The 15,257-nt window shown below is 45.6% G+C and overlaps 1 protein-coding gene across 1 annotated transcript in view; it reads right to left on the bottom strand.

The window, feature by feature from the left end:
* Positions 1-15,257, bottom strand: part of SLC25A26 (solute carrier family 25 member 26) — a 253,856-nt gene that overhangs the window by 32,405 nt on the left and 206,194 nt on the right. Inside the window, exon 7 of the mRNA XM_053720688.1 lies at positions 6,728-6,797. Coding sequence (XP_053576663.1) covers positions 6,728-6,797 — 70 coding nt within the window. The remainder of the gene's footprint in view (positions 1-6,727; positions 6,798-15,257) is intronic.

Below are 15,257 nucleotides of genomic sequence, written 5' to 3'. Positions count from 1 at the left end.
TACTTCCATCATTGCTAAGGAACTCCTTGTTCCCCCTTGATGATTGATATAAGCTACAGTCGTGATGTTGTCCGACTGAAATCTGATGAATTTGGCCGCAGCTAGCTGAGGCCATGCCTGAAGCGCGTTAAATATCGCCCTCAGTTCCAGAACGTTTATCGGGAGAAGAGCTTCTTCCCAAGACCATATGCCCTGAGCTTTCAGGGAGTCCCAGACTGCACCCCAGCCTAACAGGCTGGCGTCGGTCGTTACGATGATCCACTCTGGTCTGCGGAAACACATTCCATGAGACAGGTGATCCTGAGACAACCACCAGAGAAGAGAATCTCTGGTCCACTGGTCCAACTGAATTTGAGGAGACAAATCTGCATAATCCCCATTCCACTGTTTGAGCATGCATAGTTGAAGTGGTCTGAGATGTATCCGTGCAAAAGGGACTATATGTCCATTGCCGCTACCATTAATCCGATTGTCTCCATACACTGAGCTACAGATGGCTGAGGAATGGATGAAAAGCTCGGCAAGTGGTAAGAGTTTTAACTTTCTGACCTCCATCAGAAATATTTTCATTTCTACCGAGTCTATTAGTGTTCCTAGGAAGGGAACTCTTGTGAGGGGGGAGAGAGAACACTTTTTGATGTTCACCTTCCACCAGTGAGACCTCAGAAAGGCCACTACAATTTCCATGTGAGACTTGGCTCTTTGGAAAGTTGACGCCTGAATTAAGATGTCGTCTAGATAAGGTGCCACTGCTATGCCCCGTGGTCTTAGCACCGCCAGGAGGGACCCTAGCACCTTTGTGAAAATTCTGGGAGAAGTGGCCAACCCGAAAGGGAGAGCCACAAACTGATAATGCTTGTCCAGAAAGGCGAACTTGAGAAACTGGTGATGATCTTTGTGGATAGGAATGTGTAGATACGCATCCTTTAGATCCACGGTAGTCATATATTGACCCTCCTGGATCATTGGTAAGATTGTCCGAATGGTCTCCATCTTGAATGATGGGACTCTGAGGAATTTGTTCAGAATTTTGAGATCCAGGATTGGTCTGACAGTTCCTTCTTTTTTGGGAACCACAAACAGGTTTGAGTAAAACCCCAGCCCTTGTTCCGCAATTGGAACTGGGTGGATCACTCCCATTGTATGTAGGTCTTCTACACAGCGTAAGAACGCCTCTTTCTTTGTCGTGTCTGTAGACGGACGAGAAATATGGAACCTTCCCCTTGGAGGGGAGTCCTTGAATTCTAGAAGATATCCCTGGGATATAATCTCTAAGGCCCAGGGATCGTGTACGTTTCTTGCCCAGGCCTGAGCGAAGAGAGAGAGTCTGCCCCCTACTAGATCCGGTCCCGGATCTGGGGCTACCCCATCATGCTGTCTTGGAGGCAGCTGCAGGCTTCTTGGCCTGTTTACCTTGTTCCAGCCCTGGTAAGGTTTCCAGGCTGCCCTGGGTTGTAAAGTGTTACCCTCTTGCTTTGCAGCAGGGGAGGATGAAGCAAGACCGCTCCTGAAATTCCGAAAGGAACGAAAATTATTTTGTTTGTTCTTCGTCTTGAAGGACTTGTCCTGGGGGAGAGCATGGCCTTTTCCCCCAGTGATTTCTGAAATAATCTCTTTCAATTCAGGCCCAAAGAGGGTCTTTCCTTTGAAAGGGATGTTCAATAGTTTGGATTTTCACAACACATCGGCCGACCAGAACTTTAGCCATAACGCCCTGCGCGCTAAAATGGCGAAACCTGAATTTTTTGCCGCTAACTTAGCTAGTTGGAAAGCGGCATCTGTGATAAAAGAATTAGCCAGCTTAAGAGCCTTAATTCTGTCCATAATGTCCTCATATGAGGTCTCCGTCTGGAGCGCATCTTCCAGCGCCTTGAACCAGAAAGCAGCTGCAGTAGTTACAGGAACAATGCACGCTATAGGTTGGAGAAGAAAACCTTGATGAACAAAAATTTTCTTAAGTAAATCCTCTAATATTTTATCCATAGGGTCTTTAAAAGCACAACTGTCCTCAATTGGTATGGTTGTGCGTTTAGCAAGTGAAGAAACAGCCCCCTCCACCTTAGGGACCGTCTGCCACGAGTCCCGCGTGGTGTCAGATATGGGGAACATTTTCTTAAAAACAGGAGGGGGAACAAACGGAATACCTGGTCTATCCCACTCCCTAGTTACTATATCCGCAATCCTCTTAGGGACCGGGAACACATCAGTGTAAACAGGAACTTCTAGGTACTTGTCCATTTTACACAATTTCTCTGGAACCACCAAAGGGTCGCAGTCATCCAGAGTAACTAATACCTCCCTGAGCAATAAGCGGAGGTGTTCTAGTTTAAATTTAAAAGCCAACGTATCTGAGTCTGTCTGAGGAGCAACCTTTCCCGAATCGGAAATTTCTCCCTCAGACAGCACATCCCTCGCCCCCATTTCAGAGCGTTGTGAGTGTATATCGGATACGGCTACTAAAGTGTCACAATGCTCATAATCTGTTCTTAAAACAGAGCTATCACGCTTTGCAGGTAACACGGGCAGCTTAGTTAAAAATACTGAGAGGGTATTACCCATAATTGCTGCCAAGTCTTGTAAGGTAAAAGAGTTAGCCGCGCTAGAGGTGCTAGCATAGTTGCCAACAGTCCCTGATTTCCAGGGACAGTCCCTGGATTTTTTTGTATGTCCCTGGATTTTTTTTGTCCCTGGAAATGTCCCTGAAAATCTCTTTTGCACAACATTTGTTGTTTGTATATATATATATATATATATATATACACACACACACACACACACACACACATACATATATACAGATAGATAGATGATAAATAGATATAGTGTATTATTTAAATGTAATTCATTCCTAATAGAACATTGTTATTATTATTGAATGGGTTCACATATTATTTGTCTTTCTAATTTTGATGCTATGTTGTAAAAATAACCATATGCCCAGAATGTGTTCCAGAGTCTGGGTAGGTGTAAGAGCTTGTGCTGTAATCTGTATAATAAACTATGGATAAGTCTAAATTATACTTTTACTTTCAAATGTGTGTATTTTGATTGCAGAACTGAGGGGGCGGAGCAGTTGAACAGTAGGTCGTCAATACTCCAGTAACCCACTTGCTTGCTCTGCTGCAAAGTGTCCCTGGAATTTATTTTTAAATGTTGGCAACTATGTGCTAGGCGTCGCTTGAGCAGGCGTAACTGGTTGTGACACTTGGGGAGAGGTTAACGGGCTAACCTCATTACCTTCTGTCTGAGAATCATCTTGGGCCACATTTTTAAGTGCAACAATATGTTCTTTAGACATATCAGTACAAGTGGGACACATTTTGAGAGGGGGTTCCACCATGGCTTCTAAACACATTAAACAAGGATTTTCCTTGGTGTCAGACATGTTTAACAGACTAGTAGTAAGACAAACAGGCTTAGAAATCACTTTAATCAAGTAAAAACACACTTTGCAAAAAAAGTTACTGTGCCTTTAAGAGATAAAAAAGGCACACAATTTTCCAAAACAGTGAAAAATGCAGCAAACTTTTTGAAATTTTCACAGTATGTACCTAAAGCATTGGTAAGATTGCACAACTAGCAAGAAAAACGATTAACCCCTTAATGCCCAAACCGGATCAATAACAAGCTAACAACCGGTTAAAACGACTTCAGCACCTTGCCACAGCTCTGCTGTGGCCCTACCTGCCCTTAGGAACCAGATTTGTGGGGAACAAGCTTCTTATAGGCCCTCAAACTGCAGCAGGACCCTCCATGTGAAACAGCCTAAAGATCTAGTCAATCTAACTGCGCATCTGAGGCGCGAAATTAGGCCCCTCCCACCTTACTCCGGTGCTGTGAGGCCTAAAGAAACACTCCTAAGAGTTATAATATTAGCCATGTGGGTAACAACCCCTGAAAGAAACCCAAAGGGACCTTCAAAGTGTCTCCAAAAAGCGTTATTTCTTAGTAAAAACCGTTTGCCATAAAAAAGTGTCAACTTGCCATAAAATAGTGTCAACCAGCATAAATTAGCCCTGTTATGTAAGCTTGTAATTCCATACTTAGTCTCTGAATAAAGCTTACCCTTCCCTCATGGGTATCTTTATCAGTCCTTTTCTAGCATTATCACAGTCTTGTCTAGAAATAAATGACTGAACATACCTCATTGCAGCCTAACCTGCAAACCGTTCCCCCCAACTGAAGTTTTCTTGTACTCCTCAGTCCTGTGTGGGAACAGCAGTGGATTTTAGTTATAACATGCTAAAATCATCTTCCTCCCTGCAGAAATCTTCATCTCTTTTCTGCTGGAGAGTAAATAGTACACACCGGTACCATTTAAAATAACAAACTTTTGCTTGTAGAACAAAAACTACAAATCTAACACCACATTCACTTTACCCTTCCGAGAGGGACCCTATTGCTTAGAGCCGGCAAAGAGAATGACTGGGGGGTGGAGCTAGAGGGGGAGCTATATGGACAGCTCTGCTGTGTGCTCTCTTTGCCACTTCCTGTTAGGAAGGAGAATATCCCACAAGTAAAGGATGAATCCGTGGACTGGATACACCTTACAAGAGAAAAGAAGGCAACTGAACTTCTGTACTATATTTGGAAATCAAATCTTGTAAAACAACAGTAGGATTACAAGACCACTAATGTTCTTCCAAGGCTCAGCTTGAAACCCATTCTGAGTAGACGTACCAACAGATACACAGGCTGAAACAATAAGAGAAGTAAAACAACTACTTACACTGTGTAAGGAACCCTGATCCTTACCAGAAAACGTTCACCATCTAAGTAGTAGAGGGCCAAACCAGTACTGAAACATATCAGTAGAGGTTATGGAATAGGATTATATTGTAGATACTTAAAGGGAGGCCACAGAGAAGTCCTGCGATTATGGAAAGTTTATGAAGGAATTCCCATGAGGTGAATAAAAGAATCATAAACAATACCCCAAATACCCCTCTGACATGCACTAAACACCGAGGGGAATGTGTGCCTCAAAATACACTGAAAACCCCTCTCTGTGAAGAAAATCATGCACATCTTCATTCTTTAACCACCTACAGCGAAGGCAAAGAAAACACTGAGGTATGTGTGAGGTGGGAGAGGTTATATAGAGCTCTTGGGGATTGGGAATCTTTGCCTCCTCCAAGTAGTAGGGAAGGTTATTCACATAAGTAATGGATCATGGACTCTCACCACCTGCATGAAAGAAAAGTTAATTTTGGGGGGTATTTTTAGTGTGTTGTGTTGAAGGGGAAAAAAAACAAAACACTTCCAAAAGCAAAAAGGGCAAAAAGAAAGCACATAGCAGGTTTCCTTTGTGACCCACCTTCACTGCATTTCCACTTCTAAGTCAATGTTTTATTTTAAAGGTGCAAAAAGAAAATGCAGCAGTGTTCGCATTGCTGACAACGTGTAATACCAGCGCACATTAGCGTGTGCTGGTATTACACAGTAGAGCGCACATTAGCGTGCGCTGGTATTACACAGTGGAGCACACATTAGCGTGCGCTGGTATTACACAGCGGAGCGCACATTTGCGTGCGCTGGTATTACACAGCGGAGCGCACATTAGCGTGCGCTGGTATTACACAGCGGAGCACACGTTAGCGTGCGCTGGTATTACACAGCAGAGCGCACATTAGCATGCGCTGGTATTACACAACAGAGCGCACATTAGCGTGCGCTGGTATTACAAAGCGGAGCGCACATTAGCGTGCGCTGGTATTACACAGTGGAGCGCACATTAGCGTGCGCTGATATTACACAGTGGAGCGCACATTAGCGTGCGCTGATATTACACAGTGGAGCGCACATTAGCGTGCGCTGGTATTACACAGTGGAGCGCACATTAGCGTGCGCTGATATTACACAGTGGAGCGCACATTAGCGTGCGCTGGTATTACACAGTGGAGCACACATTAGCGTGTGCTTGTATTACACAGTGGAGCCCACATTAGCGTGCGCTGGTATTACACAGTGGAGCGCACATTAGCGTGCGCTGGTATTACACAGTGGAGCGCACATTAGCGTGCGCTGGTATTACACAGTGGAGCGCACATATAGCTTTCATGAAAGCTTTATTCAGCGCTGCATTTGTAATCTGGCTCTGTGTACACACACAATGATACTTACACACTGTATTTAAAACACAAAAAAGGGGGGAAGTATTTAAATACTCCTTACTAATCAGCCTGTTGAAGAACTATTTTACAATATTGCATGATGTCATTTCTATTGTTCGAATTTTAGGTTCAAAATGGCCAGATGTTCTGTGGTCCGAGGTTGCAGCCTGCAGCGATTTCTCCCTCCCTCCTGACAAACATTAATCTGCGCTGCTGTCTAACCTGTCACATGAGCTGTGAATCATGATCTTCTGCAGCACCTAGTAAAAAACAAAAGCCCTACAGAACAGCTGGAGGCAGGCAGCTGCACCGAGCCACATTCATGTGAAAAGACTTCACAGAACATTTTTTTCTGCAATTCTTCATCCAGATAACTAAGAAAACTGATTGACGCATCTAATATTTTAACCAATACAAATTTGTCAAACACTAATTGGTTGTCTTTCAACAACACCTTCCCCGAGTGACCTCTGTAACGTTAAGCAACAAATGGAAAGGGTATTTCTCTAAACAAACCAGTTTTCTAGAGGAATGCAGTGTAAGAGAACATAAAAGATTTGCACATTTTCATCCCTTTTTTGGTACTGCCCAGCTTAAAATATAATCCCTTGCACCTGCACAAGCTCCGCAGACGGCCGACTGCCAAGAATCAACCATATGGCCTTGCTTCGCTGACCACAAATCCTGCCGTTAAAGACAAAAAAGGGAAAATGTTATTGAAATATTCACCTGAAAAGCAGTCTGCTCATTAAAGGGGCATGCACCGACCAAATGCTCTATAAAAAGAGATTATGCACTAGTATATTACACCAAATACATCTTTACTGCTTCCAAATAGATGGACACATTTATAACAGAAAAAAAAACTTTAAATTGGTGAAGGCGCAGAATAAATGCATCAAAAGTCAGTAGCTTACAGAGAGGGCTGCAGGGCTAGTGTATCTGATGTTGCATGCGGCTTACAGAGAGGGTTGCAGGGCTAGTGTGTCTGATGTTGCATGCGGCTTACAGAGAGGGTTGCAGGGCTAGTGTGTCTGATGTTGCATGCGGCTTACAGAGAGGGTTGCAGGGCTAGTGTGTCTGATGTTGCATGCGGCTTAAAGAGAGGGTTGCAGGGCTAGTGTGTCTGATGTTGCATGTGGCTTACAGAGAGGGTTGCAAGGCTAGTGTGTCTGATGTTGCATGTGGCTTACAGAGAGGGTTGCAGGGCTAGCATGTCTAATTTTGCATGTGGCTTACAGAGAGGGCTGCAGGGCTAGTGTGTCTGATGTTGCATGCGGCTTACAGAGAGGGTTGCAGGGCTAGTGTGTCTGATGTTGCATGTGGCTTACAGAGAGGGTTGCAGGGCTAGCATGTCTAATTTTGCATGTGGCTTACAGAGAGGGCTGCAGGGCTAGTGTGTCTGATGTTGCATGCGGTTTATAGAGAGGGCTGCAGGGCTAGTGTGTCTGATGTTGCATGCGGTTTACAGAGAGGGTTGCAGGGCTAGCGTGTCTGATTTTGTATGCAGCTTACAGAGAGGGTTGCAGGGCTAGTGTGTCTGATGTTGCATGCGGCTTACAGAGAGGGTTGCAAGGCTAGCGTGTCTGATGCTGCATGTGGCTTACAGAGAGGGCTGCAGGGCTAGTGTGTCTGATGTTGCATGTGGCTTACAGAGAGGGCTGCAGGGCTAGTGTGTCTGATGTTGCATGTGGCTTACAGAGAGGGCTGCAGGGCTAGTGTGTCTGATGTTGCATGTGGCTTACAGAGAGGACTGCAGGGCTAGTATGTCTGATGGTGCATGCGACTTACAGAGAGGGATGCAGGGCTAGTGTGTCTGATGTTGCATGTGGCTTACAGAGAGGGTTGCAGGGCTAGCGTGTCTGATGTTGCATGTGGCTTACAGAGAGGGCTGCAGGGCTAGCGTGTCTGATGTTGCATGTGGCTTACAGATAGGGTTGCAGGGCTAGCGTGTCTGATGTTGCATGTGGCTTACAGAGAGGGCTGCAGGGCTAGCGTGTCTGATGTTGCATGTGGCTTACAGATAGGGTTGCAGGGCTAGTGTGTCTGATGTTGAATGTGGCTTACATATAGGACTGCAGGGCTAGTGTGTCTGATGTTGCATGTGGCTTACAGAGAGGACTGCAGGGCTAGTGTGTCTGATGTTGCATGTGGCTTACAGAGAGGGTTGCAGGGCTAATGTGTCTGATGTTGCATGCGGCTTACAGAGAGGGTTGCAGGGCTAGTGTGTCTAATGTTGCATGTGGCTTACAGAGAGGGCTGCAGGGCTAGTGTGTCTGATGTTGCATGTGGCTTACAGAGAGGGTTGCAGGGCTAGCATGTCTGATGTTGCATGCAGTTTACAGAGAGGGCTGCAGGGCTAGTGTGTCTGATGTTGCATGTGGCTTACAGAGAGGGTTGTAGGGCTAGTGTGTCTGATGTTGCATGCGGTTTATAGAGAGGGCTGCAGGGCTAGTGTGTCTGATGTTGCATGTGGCTTACAGAGAGGACTGCAGGGCTAGTATGTCTGATGGTGCATGCGACTTACAGAGAGGGATGCAGGGCTAGTGTGTCTGATGTTGCATGTGGCTTACAGAGAGGGTTGCAGGGGTAGCGTGTCTGATGTTGCATGTGGCTTACAGAGAGGGCTGCAGGGCTAGCGTGTCTGATGTTGCATGTGGCTTACAGATAGGGTTGCAGGGCTAGCGTGTCTGATGTTGCATGTGGCTTACAGAGAGGGCTGCAGGGCTAGCGTGTCTGATGTTGCATGTGGCTTACAGATAGGGTTGCAGGGCTAGTGTGTCTGATGTTGCATGTGGCTTACATATAGGACTGCAGGGCTAGTGTGTCTGATGTTGCATGTGGCTTACAGAGAGGGTTGCAGGGCTAATGTGTCTGATGTTGCATGCGGCTTACAGAGAGGGTTGCAGGGCTAGTGTGTCTAATGTTGCATGTGGCTTACAGAGAGGGCTGCAGGGCTAGTGTGTCTGATGTTGCATGTGGCTTACAGAGAGGGTTGCAGGGCTAGCATGTCTGATGTTGCATGCAGTTTACAGAGAGGGCTGCAGGGCTAGTGTGTCTGATGTTGCATGTGGCTTACAGAGAGGGTTGTAGGGCTAGTGTGTCTGATGTTGCATGCGGTTTATAGAGAGGGCTGCAGGGCTAGTGTGTCTGATGTTGCATGTGGCTTACAGAGAGGACTGCAGGGCTAGTATGTCTGATGGTGCATGCGACTTACAGAGAGGGATGCAGGGCTAGTGTGTCTGATGTTGCATGTGGCTTACAGAGAGGGTTGCAGGGGTAGCGTGTCTGATGTTGCATGTGGCTTACAGAGAGGGCTGCAGGGCTAGCGTGTCTGATGTTGCATGTGGCTTACAGATAGGGTTGCAGGGCTAGCGTGTCTGATGTTGCATGTGGCTTACAGAGAGGGCTGCAGGGCTAGCGTGTCTGATGTTGCATGTGGCTTACAGATAGGGTTGCAGGGCTAGTGTGTCTGATGTTGCATGTGGCTTACATATAGGACTGCAGGGCTAGTGTGTCTGATGTTGCATGTGGCTTACAGAGAGGACTGCAGGGCTAGTGTGTCTGATGTTGCATGTGGCTTACAGAGAGGGTTGCAGGGCTAATGTGTCTGATGTTGCATGCGGCTTACAGAGAGGGTTGCAGGGCTAGTGTGTCTAATGTTGCATGTGGCTTACAGAGAGGGCTGCAGGGCTAGTGTGTCTGATGTTGCATGTGGCTTACAGAGAGGGTTGCAGGGCTAGCATGTCTGATGTTGCATGCAGTTTACAGAGAGGGCTGCAGGGCTAGTGTGTCTGATGTTGCCTTAGCATACCCTGTTGACGTAGTACCTATGTCCAACCTTCTGGCAAATGCTGTGTTCCTCGCAGTCCGCTTTGACAGTGAACACTGCAGCCAGAGGCAGAAGCCATCTGACTTCATATAGTAAGAAAAACTGATCATTCTTCCATTACCATATGAAGGCAGATGACTATACAAACAGGGACACACTGTGTCACTGTCTGTCGACTTGTGGTGATGCCATGGGTGGTGTGTATCAGGTAGGAATCAGGGGTGGGAAGTGTCAGGTCGGAGGGTAATCTCTACGCTATAGATAAAATTAACAAGCTACCTGATTAACCCCTTAACTGCTGGCGCTGGGAATATTAGAAGTCTGGTGCGCAGCTGCAATTAGCGGCCTTCTAATTACCAAAAAGCAATGACAAAGCCATGCACCTTTGATATTTCTGAACATCTGGTATCCCAGAAAAGCTTTTACAACCATTTGTGTTATGCCTGCAAGCAGTATGTAAATAATTTCAGTGAGAAACCCAAAGTTTGTAAAAAAAGTTATCAATTGTTTTAATATGATTGCAGATGATCTCTAGCAGATAAGCCTAATCTTTTCTGCAGAAATGTAAGAATTCTAGTAATTCTGAAAGATTCCCAATTAAAAACATAATTTATGCTTACCTGATAAATTTATTTCTCTTGTAGTGTATTCAGTCCACGGGTCATCCATTACTTATGGGATACTGTATATTCCCTTCCAAAAAGGAAGTTGCAAGAGGATCACCCAAAGCAGAGCTGCTATATAGCTCCTCCCCTCACATGTCATATCCAGTCATTCGACCGAAACAAGACAAGAAAGGAGAAACCATAGGGTGCAGTGGTGACTGAATGTTTTAATTAAAATTTAGATCTGCCTTAAAAAGACAGGGCGGGCCGTGGACTGAATACACTACAAGAGAAATAAATTTATCAGGTAAGCATAAATTATGTTTTCTCTTGTTAAGTGTATTCAGTCCACGGGTCATCCATTACTTATGGGATACCAATACCAAAGCTAAGTACACGGATGAAGGGAGGGACAAGGCAGGAACTTAAACGGAAGGAACCACTGCCTGTAGAACCTTTCTCCCAAAAACAGCCTCCGAAGAAGCAAAAGTGTCAAATTTGTAAAATTTCGAAAAGGTATGAAGCGAAGACCAAGTCGCAGCCTTGCAAATCTGTTCAACAGAGGCCTAATTCTTAAAGGCCCAGGTGGAAGCCACAGCTCTAGTAGAATAAGCTGTAATTCTTTCAGGGGGCTGCTGTCCAGCAGTCTCATAGGCTAAACGTATTATACTACGAAGCCAAAAAGAGAGAGAGGTTGCCGAAGCTTTTTGACCTCTCCTCTGTCCAGAATAAACGACAAACAGGGAAGAAGTTTGACGAAAATCTTTAGTTGCCTGTAAATAGAATTTCAGGGCACGGACTACGTCCAGATTATGCAAAAGACGTTCCTTCTTTGAAGAAGGATTAGGGCACAATGATGGGACAACAATCTCTTGATTGATATTCCTGTTAGAAACTACCTTAGGTAAAAACCCAGGTTTAGTACGCAGAACTACCTTGTCTGAATGGAAAACCAGATAAGGAGAATCACAATGTAAAGTAGATAACTCAGAGACTCTTCGAGCCGAGGAAATAGCCATCAAAAACAGAACTTTCCAAGATAAAAGCTTAATATCAATGGAATGAAGGGGTTCAAACGGAACACCCTGAAGAACTTTAAGAACCAAGTTTAAGCTCCACGGAGGAGCAACAGATTTAAACACAGGCTTAATCCTAGCCAAAGCCTGACAAAAAGCCTGGACGTCTGGAACTTCTGCCAGACGCTTGTGCAAAAGAATAGACAGAGCAGAAATCTGTCCCTTCAACGAACTAGCAGATAAGCCCTTTTCCAAACCCTCTTGTAGAAAGGACAATATCCTAGGAATCCTAACCTTACTCCATGAGTAACTCTTGGATTCGCACCAATATAAGTATTTACGCCATATCTTATGATAGATTTTTCTGGTAACAGGCTTCCGAGCCTGTATTAAAGTATCAATAACTGACTCTGAGAAGCCACGCTTGGATAAGATCAAGCGTTCAATCTCCATGCAGTCAGCTTCAGAAAAATTAGATTTGGAATTACTACTTGTATTAGAAGGTCCTGCCTCAGAGGTAGAGACCATGGTGGACAGGACGACATGCCCACTAGGTCTGCATACCAGGTCCTGCGTGGCCACGCAGGCGCTATCAGAATCACCAATGCTCTCTCCTGTTTGATCTTGGCAATCAGTCGATGCAGCAGCGGAAATGGTGGAAACACATAAGCCATGTTGAAGACCCAAGGGGCTGCTAGAGCATCTATCAGTGCCGCTCCCGGGTCTCTGGACCTGGATCCGTAACAAGGAAGCTTGGTGTTCTGGCGAGACGCCATGAGATCTAGTTCTGGTTTGCCCCAACGACGAATCAGTTGAGCGAACACCTCCGGATGAAGTTCCCACTCCCCCGGATGAAAGGTCTGGCGACTTAGAAAGTCCGCCTCCCAGTTCTCCACGCCTGGGATGTGGATCGCTGACAGGTGGCAAGAGTGAAACTCTGCCCAGCGAATTATCTTTGAGACTTCTAACATTGCTAGAGAACTCCTGGTTCCCCCTTGATGGTTGATGTAAGCCACAGTCGTGATGTTGTCCGACTGAAATCTGATGAACCTCAGTGTTGCTAACTGAGGCCAAGCTAGAAGAGCCTTGAATATTGCTCTTAATTCCAAAATATTTATTGGGAGGAGTTTCTCCTCATGAGTCCATGATCCCTGAGCCTTCAGGGAGTTCCAGACTGCGCCCAACCTAGAAGGCTGGCATCTGTTGTTACAATCGTCCACTCTGGCCTGCGAAAGGTCATGCCCTTGGACAGATGGACCCGAGAAAGCCACCAGAGAAGAGAATCTCTGGTTTCTTGATCCAGATTTAGTAGAGGGGACAAATCTGAGTAATCCCCATTCCACTGACCTAGCATGCATAATTGCAGCGGTCTGAGATGCAGGCGCGCAAATGGCACTATGTCCATTGCCGCTACTATTAAGCCGATTACTTCCATGCACTGAGCCACTGACGGGCGTGGAATGGAATGAAGGACACGGCAAGCATTTAGAAGTTTTGACAACCTGGACTCCGTCAGGTAAATTTTCATCTCTACCGAATCTATAAGAGTCCCTAGGAAGGAGACTCTTGTGAGTGGTGATAGATAACTCTTTTCCACGTTCACCTTCCACCCATGCGACCTCAGAAATGCCAGAACTATCTCTGAATGAGACTTGGCAATTTGAAAGCTTGATGCCTGTATCAGGATGTCGTCTAGATACGGAGCCACCGCTATGCCTCGCGGTCGTAGAACCGCCAGAAGTGAGCCCAGAACCTTTGTAAAGATTCTCGGGGCCGTAGCTAACCCGAAGGGAAGAGCTACAAACTGGTAATGCCTGTCTAGGAAGGCAAACCTTAGAAACCGATGATGATCCTTGTGAATCGGTATGTGAAGGTAGGCATCCTTTAAGTCCACTGTGGTCATGTACCGACCTTTTTGGATCATGGGTAAAATGGTTCGAATAGTTTCCATCTTGAATGACGGAACTCTGAGGAATTTGTTTAGGATCTTTAAATCCAAAATTGGTCTGAAGGTTCCCTCTTTTTTGGGAACCACAAACAGATTTGAATAAAACCCCTGTCCTTGTTCCGTCCGCGGAACTGGATGGATCACTCCCATTACAAGGAGATCTTGTACGCAGCTTAGGAATGCCTCTTTCTTTATTTGGTTTGCTGATAACCTTGAAAGATGAAATCTCCCTTGTGGAGGAGAAGCTTTGAAGTCCAGACTATATCCCTGGGATATGATCTCCAACGCCCAGGGATCCTGGACATCTCTTGCCCACGCCTGGGTGAAGAGAGAAAGTCTGCCCCCCCACTAGATCCGTTTCCGGATAGGGGGCAATCCCTTCATGCTGTCTTAGGGACAGTAGTAGGTTTTCTGGCCTGCTTGCCCTTGTTCCAGGATTGATTATTTTTCCAAGCCTGTCTGTAACGAGCAACAGTTCCTTCCTGTTTTGGAGCGGAGGAAGTTGATGCTGCTCCTGCCTTGAAGTTTCGAAAGGCACGAAAATTAGACTGTTTGGCCTTTGATTTGGCCCTGTCCTGAGGAAGGGTATGACCCTTACCTCCAGTAATGTCAGCGATAATTTCTTTCAAGACGGGCCCGAATAAGGTTTGCCCCTTGAAAGGAATATTAAGCAATTTAGATTTAGAAGTCACATCAGCTGACCAGGATTTAAGCCATAGCGCTCTGCGCGCCTGGATGGCGAATCCGGAGTTCTTAGCCGTTAGTTTAGTTAAATGTTCAATGGCATCAGAAACAAATGCATTAGCTAGCTTAAGTGCTTTAAGCTTGTCCATGATTTCATCCAATGGAGCTGAGTGAATGGCCTCTTCCAGAGACTCAAACCAGAATGCCGCAGCAGCAGTGACAGGCGCAATGCATGCAAGGGGCTGTAAGATAAAACCTTGTTGAACAAACATTTTCTTAAGGTAACCTTCTAATTTTTTATCCATTGGATCCGAAAAAGCACAACTATCCTCCACCGGGATAGTGGTACGCTTAGCTAAAGTAGAAACTGCTCCCTCCACCTTGGGGACCGTTTGCCATAAGTCCCGTGTAGTGGCGTCTATTGGAAACATTTTCCTAAATATAAGAGGTGGGGAAAAGGGCACACCAGGTCTATCCCACTCCTTGCTAATAATTTCTGTAAGCCTTTTAGGTATAGGAAAAACGTCAGTACACACCGGCACCGCATAGTATCTATCCAGCCTACATAATTTCTCTGGAATTGCAACTGTATTACAGTCATTCAGAGCCGCTAAAACCTCCCCTAGCAATACACAGAGGTTCTCAAGCTTAAATTTAAAATTAGAAATCTCTGAATCCGGTTTCCCTGGATCAGATCCGTCACCCACAGAATGAAGCTCTCCGTCCTCATGTTCTGCAAACTGTGACGCAGTATCAGACATGGCTCTCACATGTTCTGTCCTTATCCCAGAGCTATCGCACTTGCCTCTTAATTCTGGCAATTTAGATAATACTTCTGTCAGGGTATTATTCATAATAGTGGCCATGTCTTGTAAAGTGATTTGTATGGGCGTCCCTGATGTACTTGGCGCCACAATATCACGCGCCTCCTGAGCGGGAGGCGAAGGTACTGACACGTGAGGAGAGTTAGTCGGCATAACTTTCCCCTCGTCGTCTGGTGATAATTCTTTTATAGATAAAGACTGACCTTTATTATTTAAAGTGAAATCAATACATTTA

This window comes from Bombina bombina, chromosome 7 (genome assembly GCF_027579735.1).
Source record: "Bombina bombina isolate aBomBom1 chromosome 7, aBomBom1.pri, whole genome shotgun sequence".
In the NCBI taxonomy this organism is placed as follows: domain Eukaryota; kingdom Metazoa; phylum Chordata; class Amphibia; order Anura; family Bombinatoridae; genus Bombina; species Bombina bombina.
This window is presented reverse-complemented; position numbering and strand designations above follow the sequence as displayed.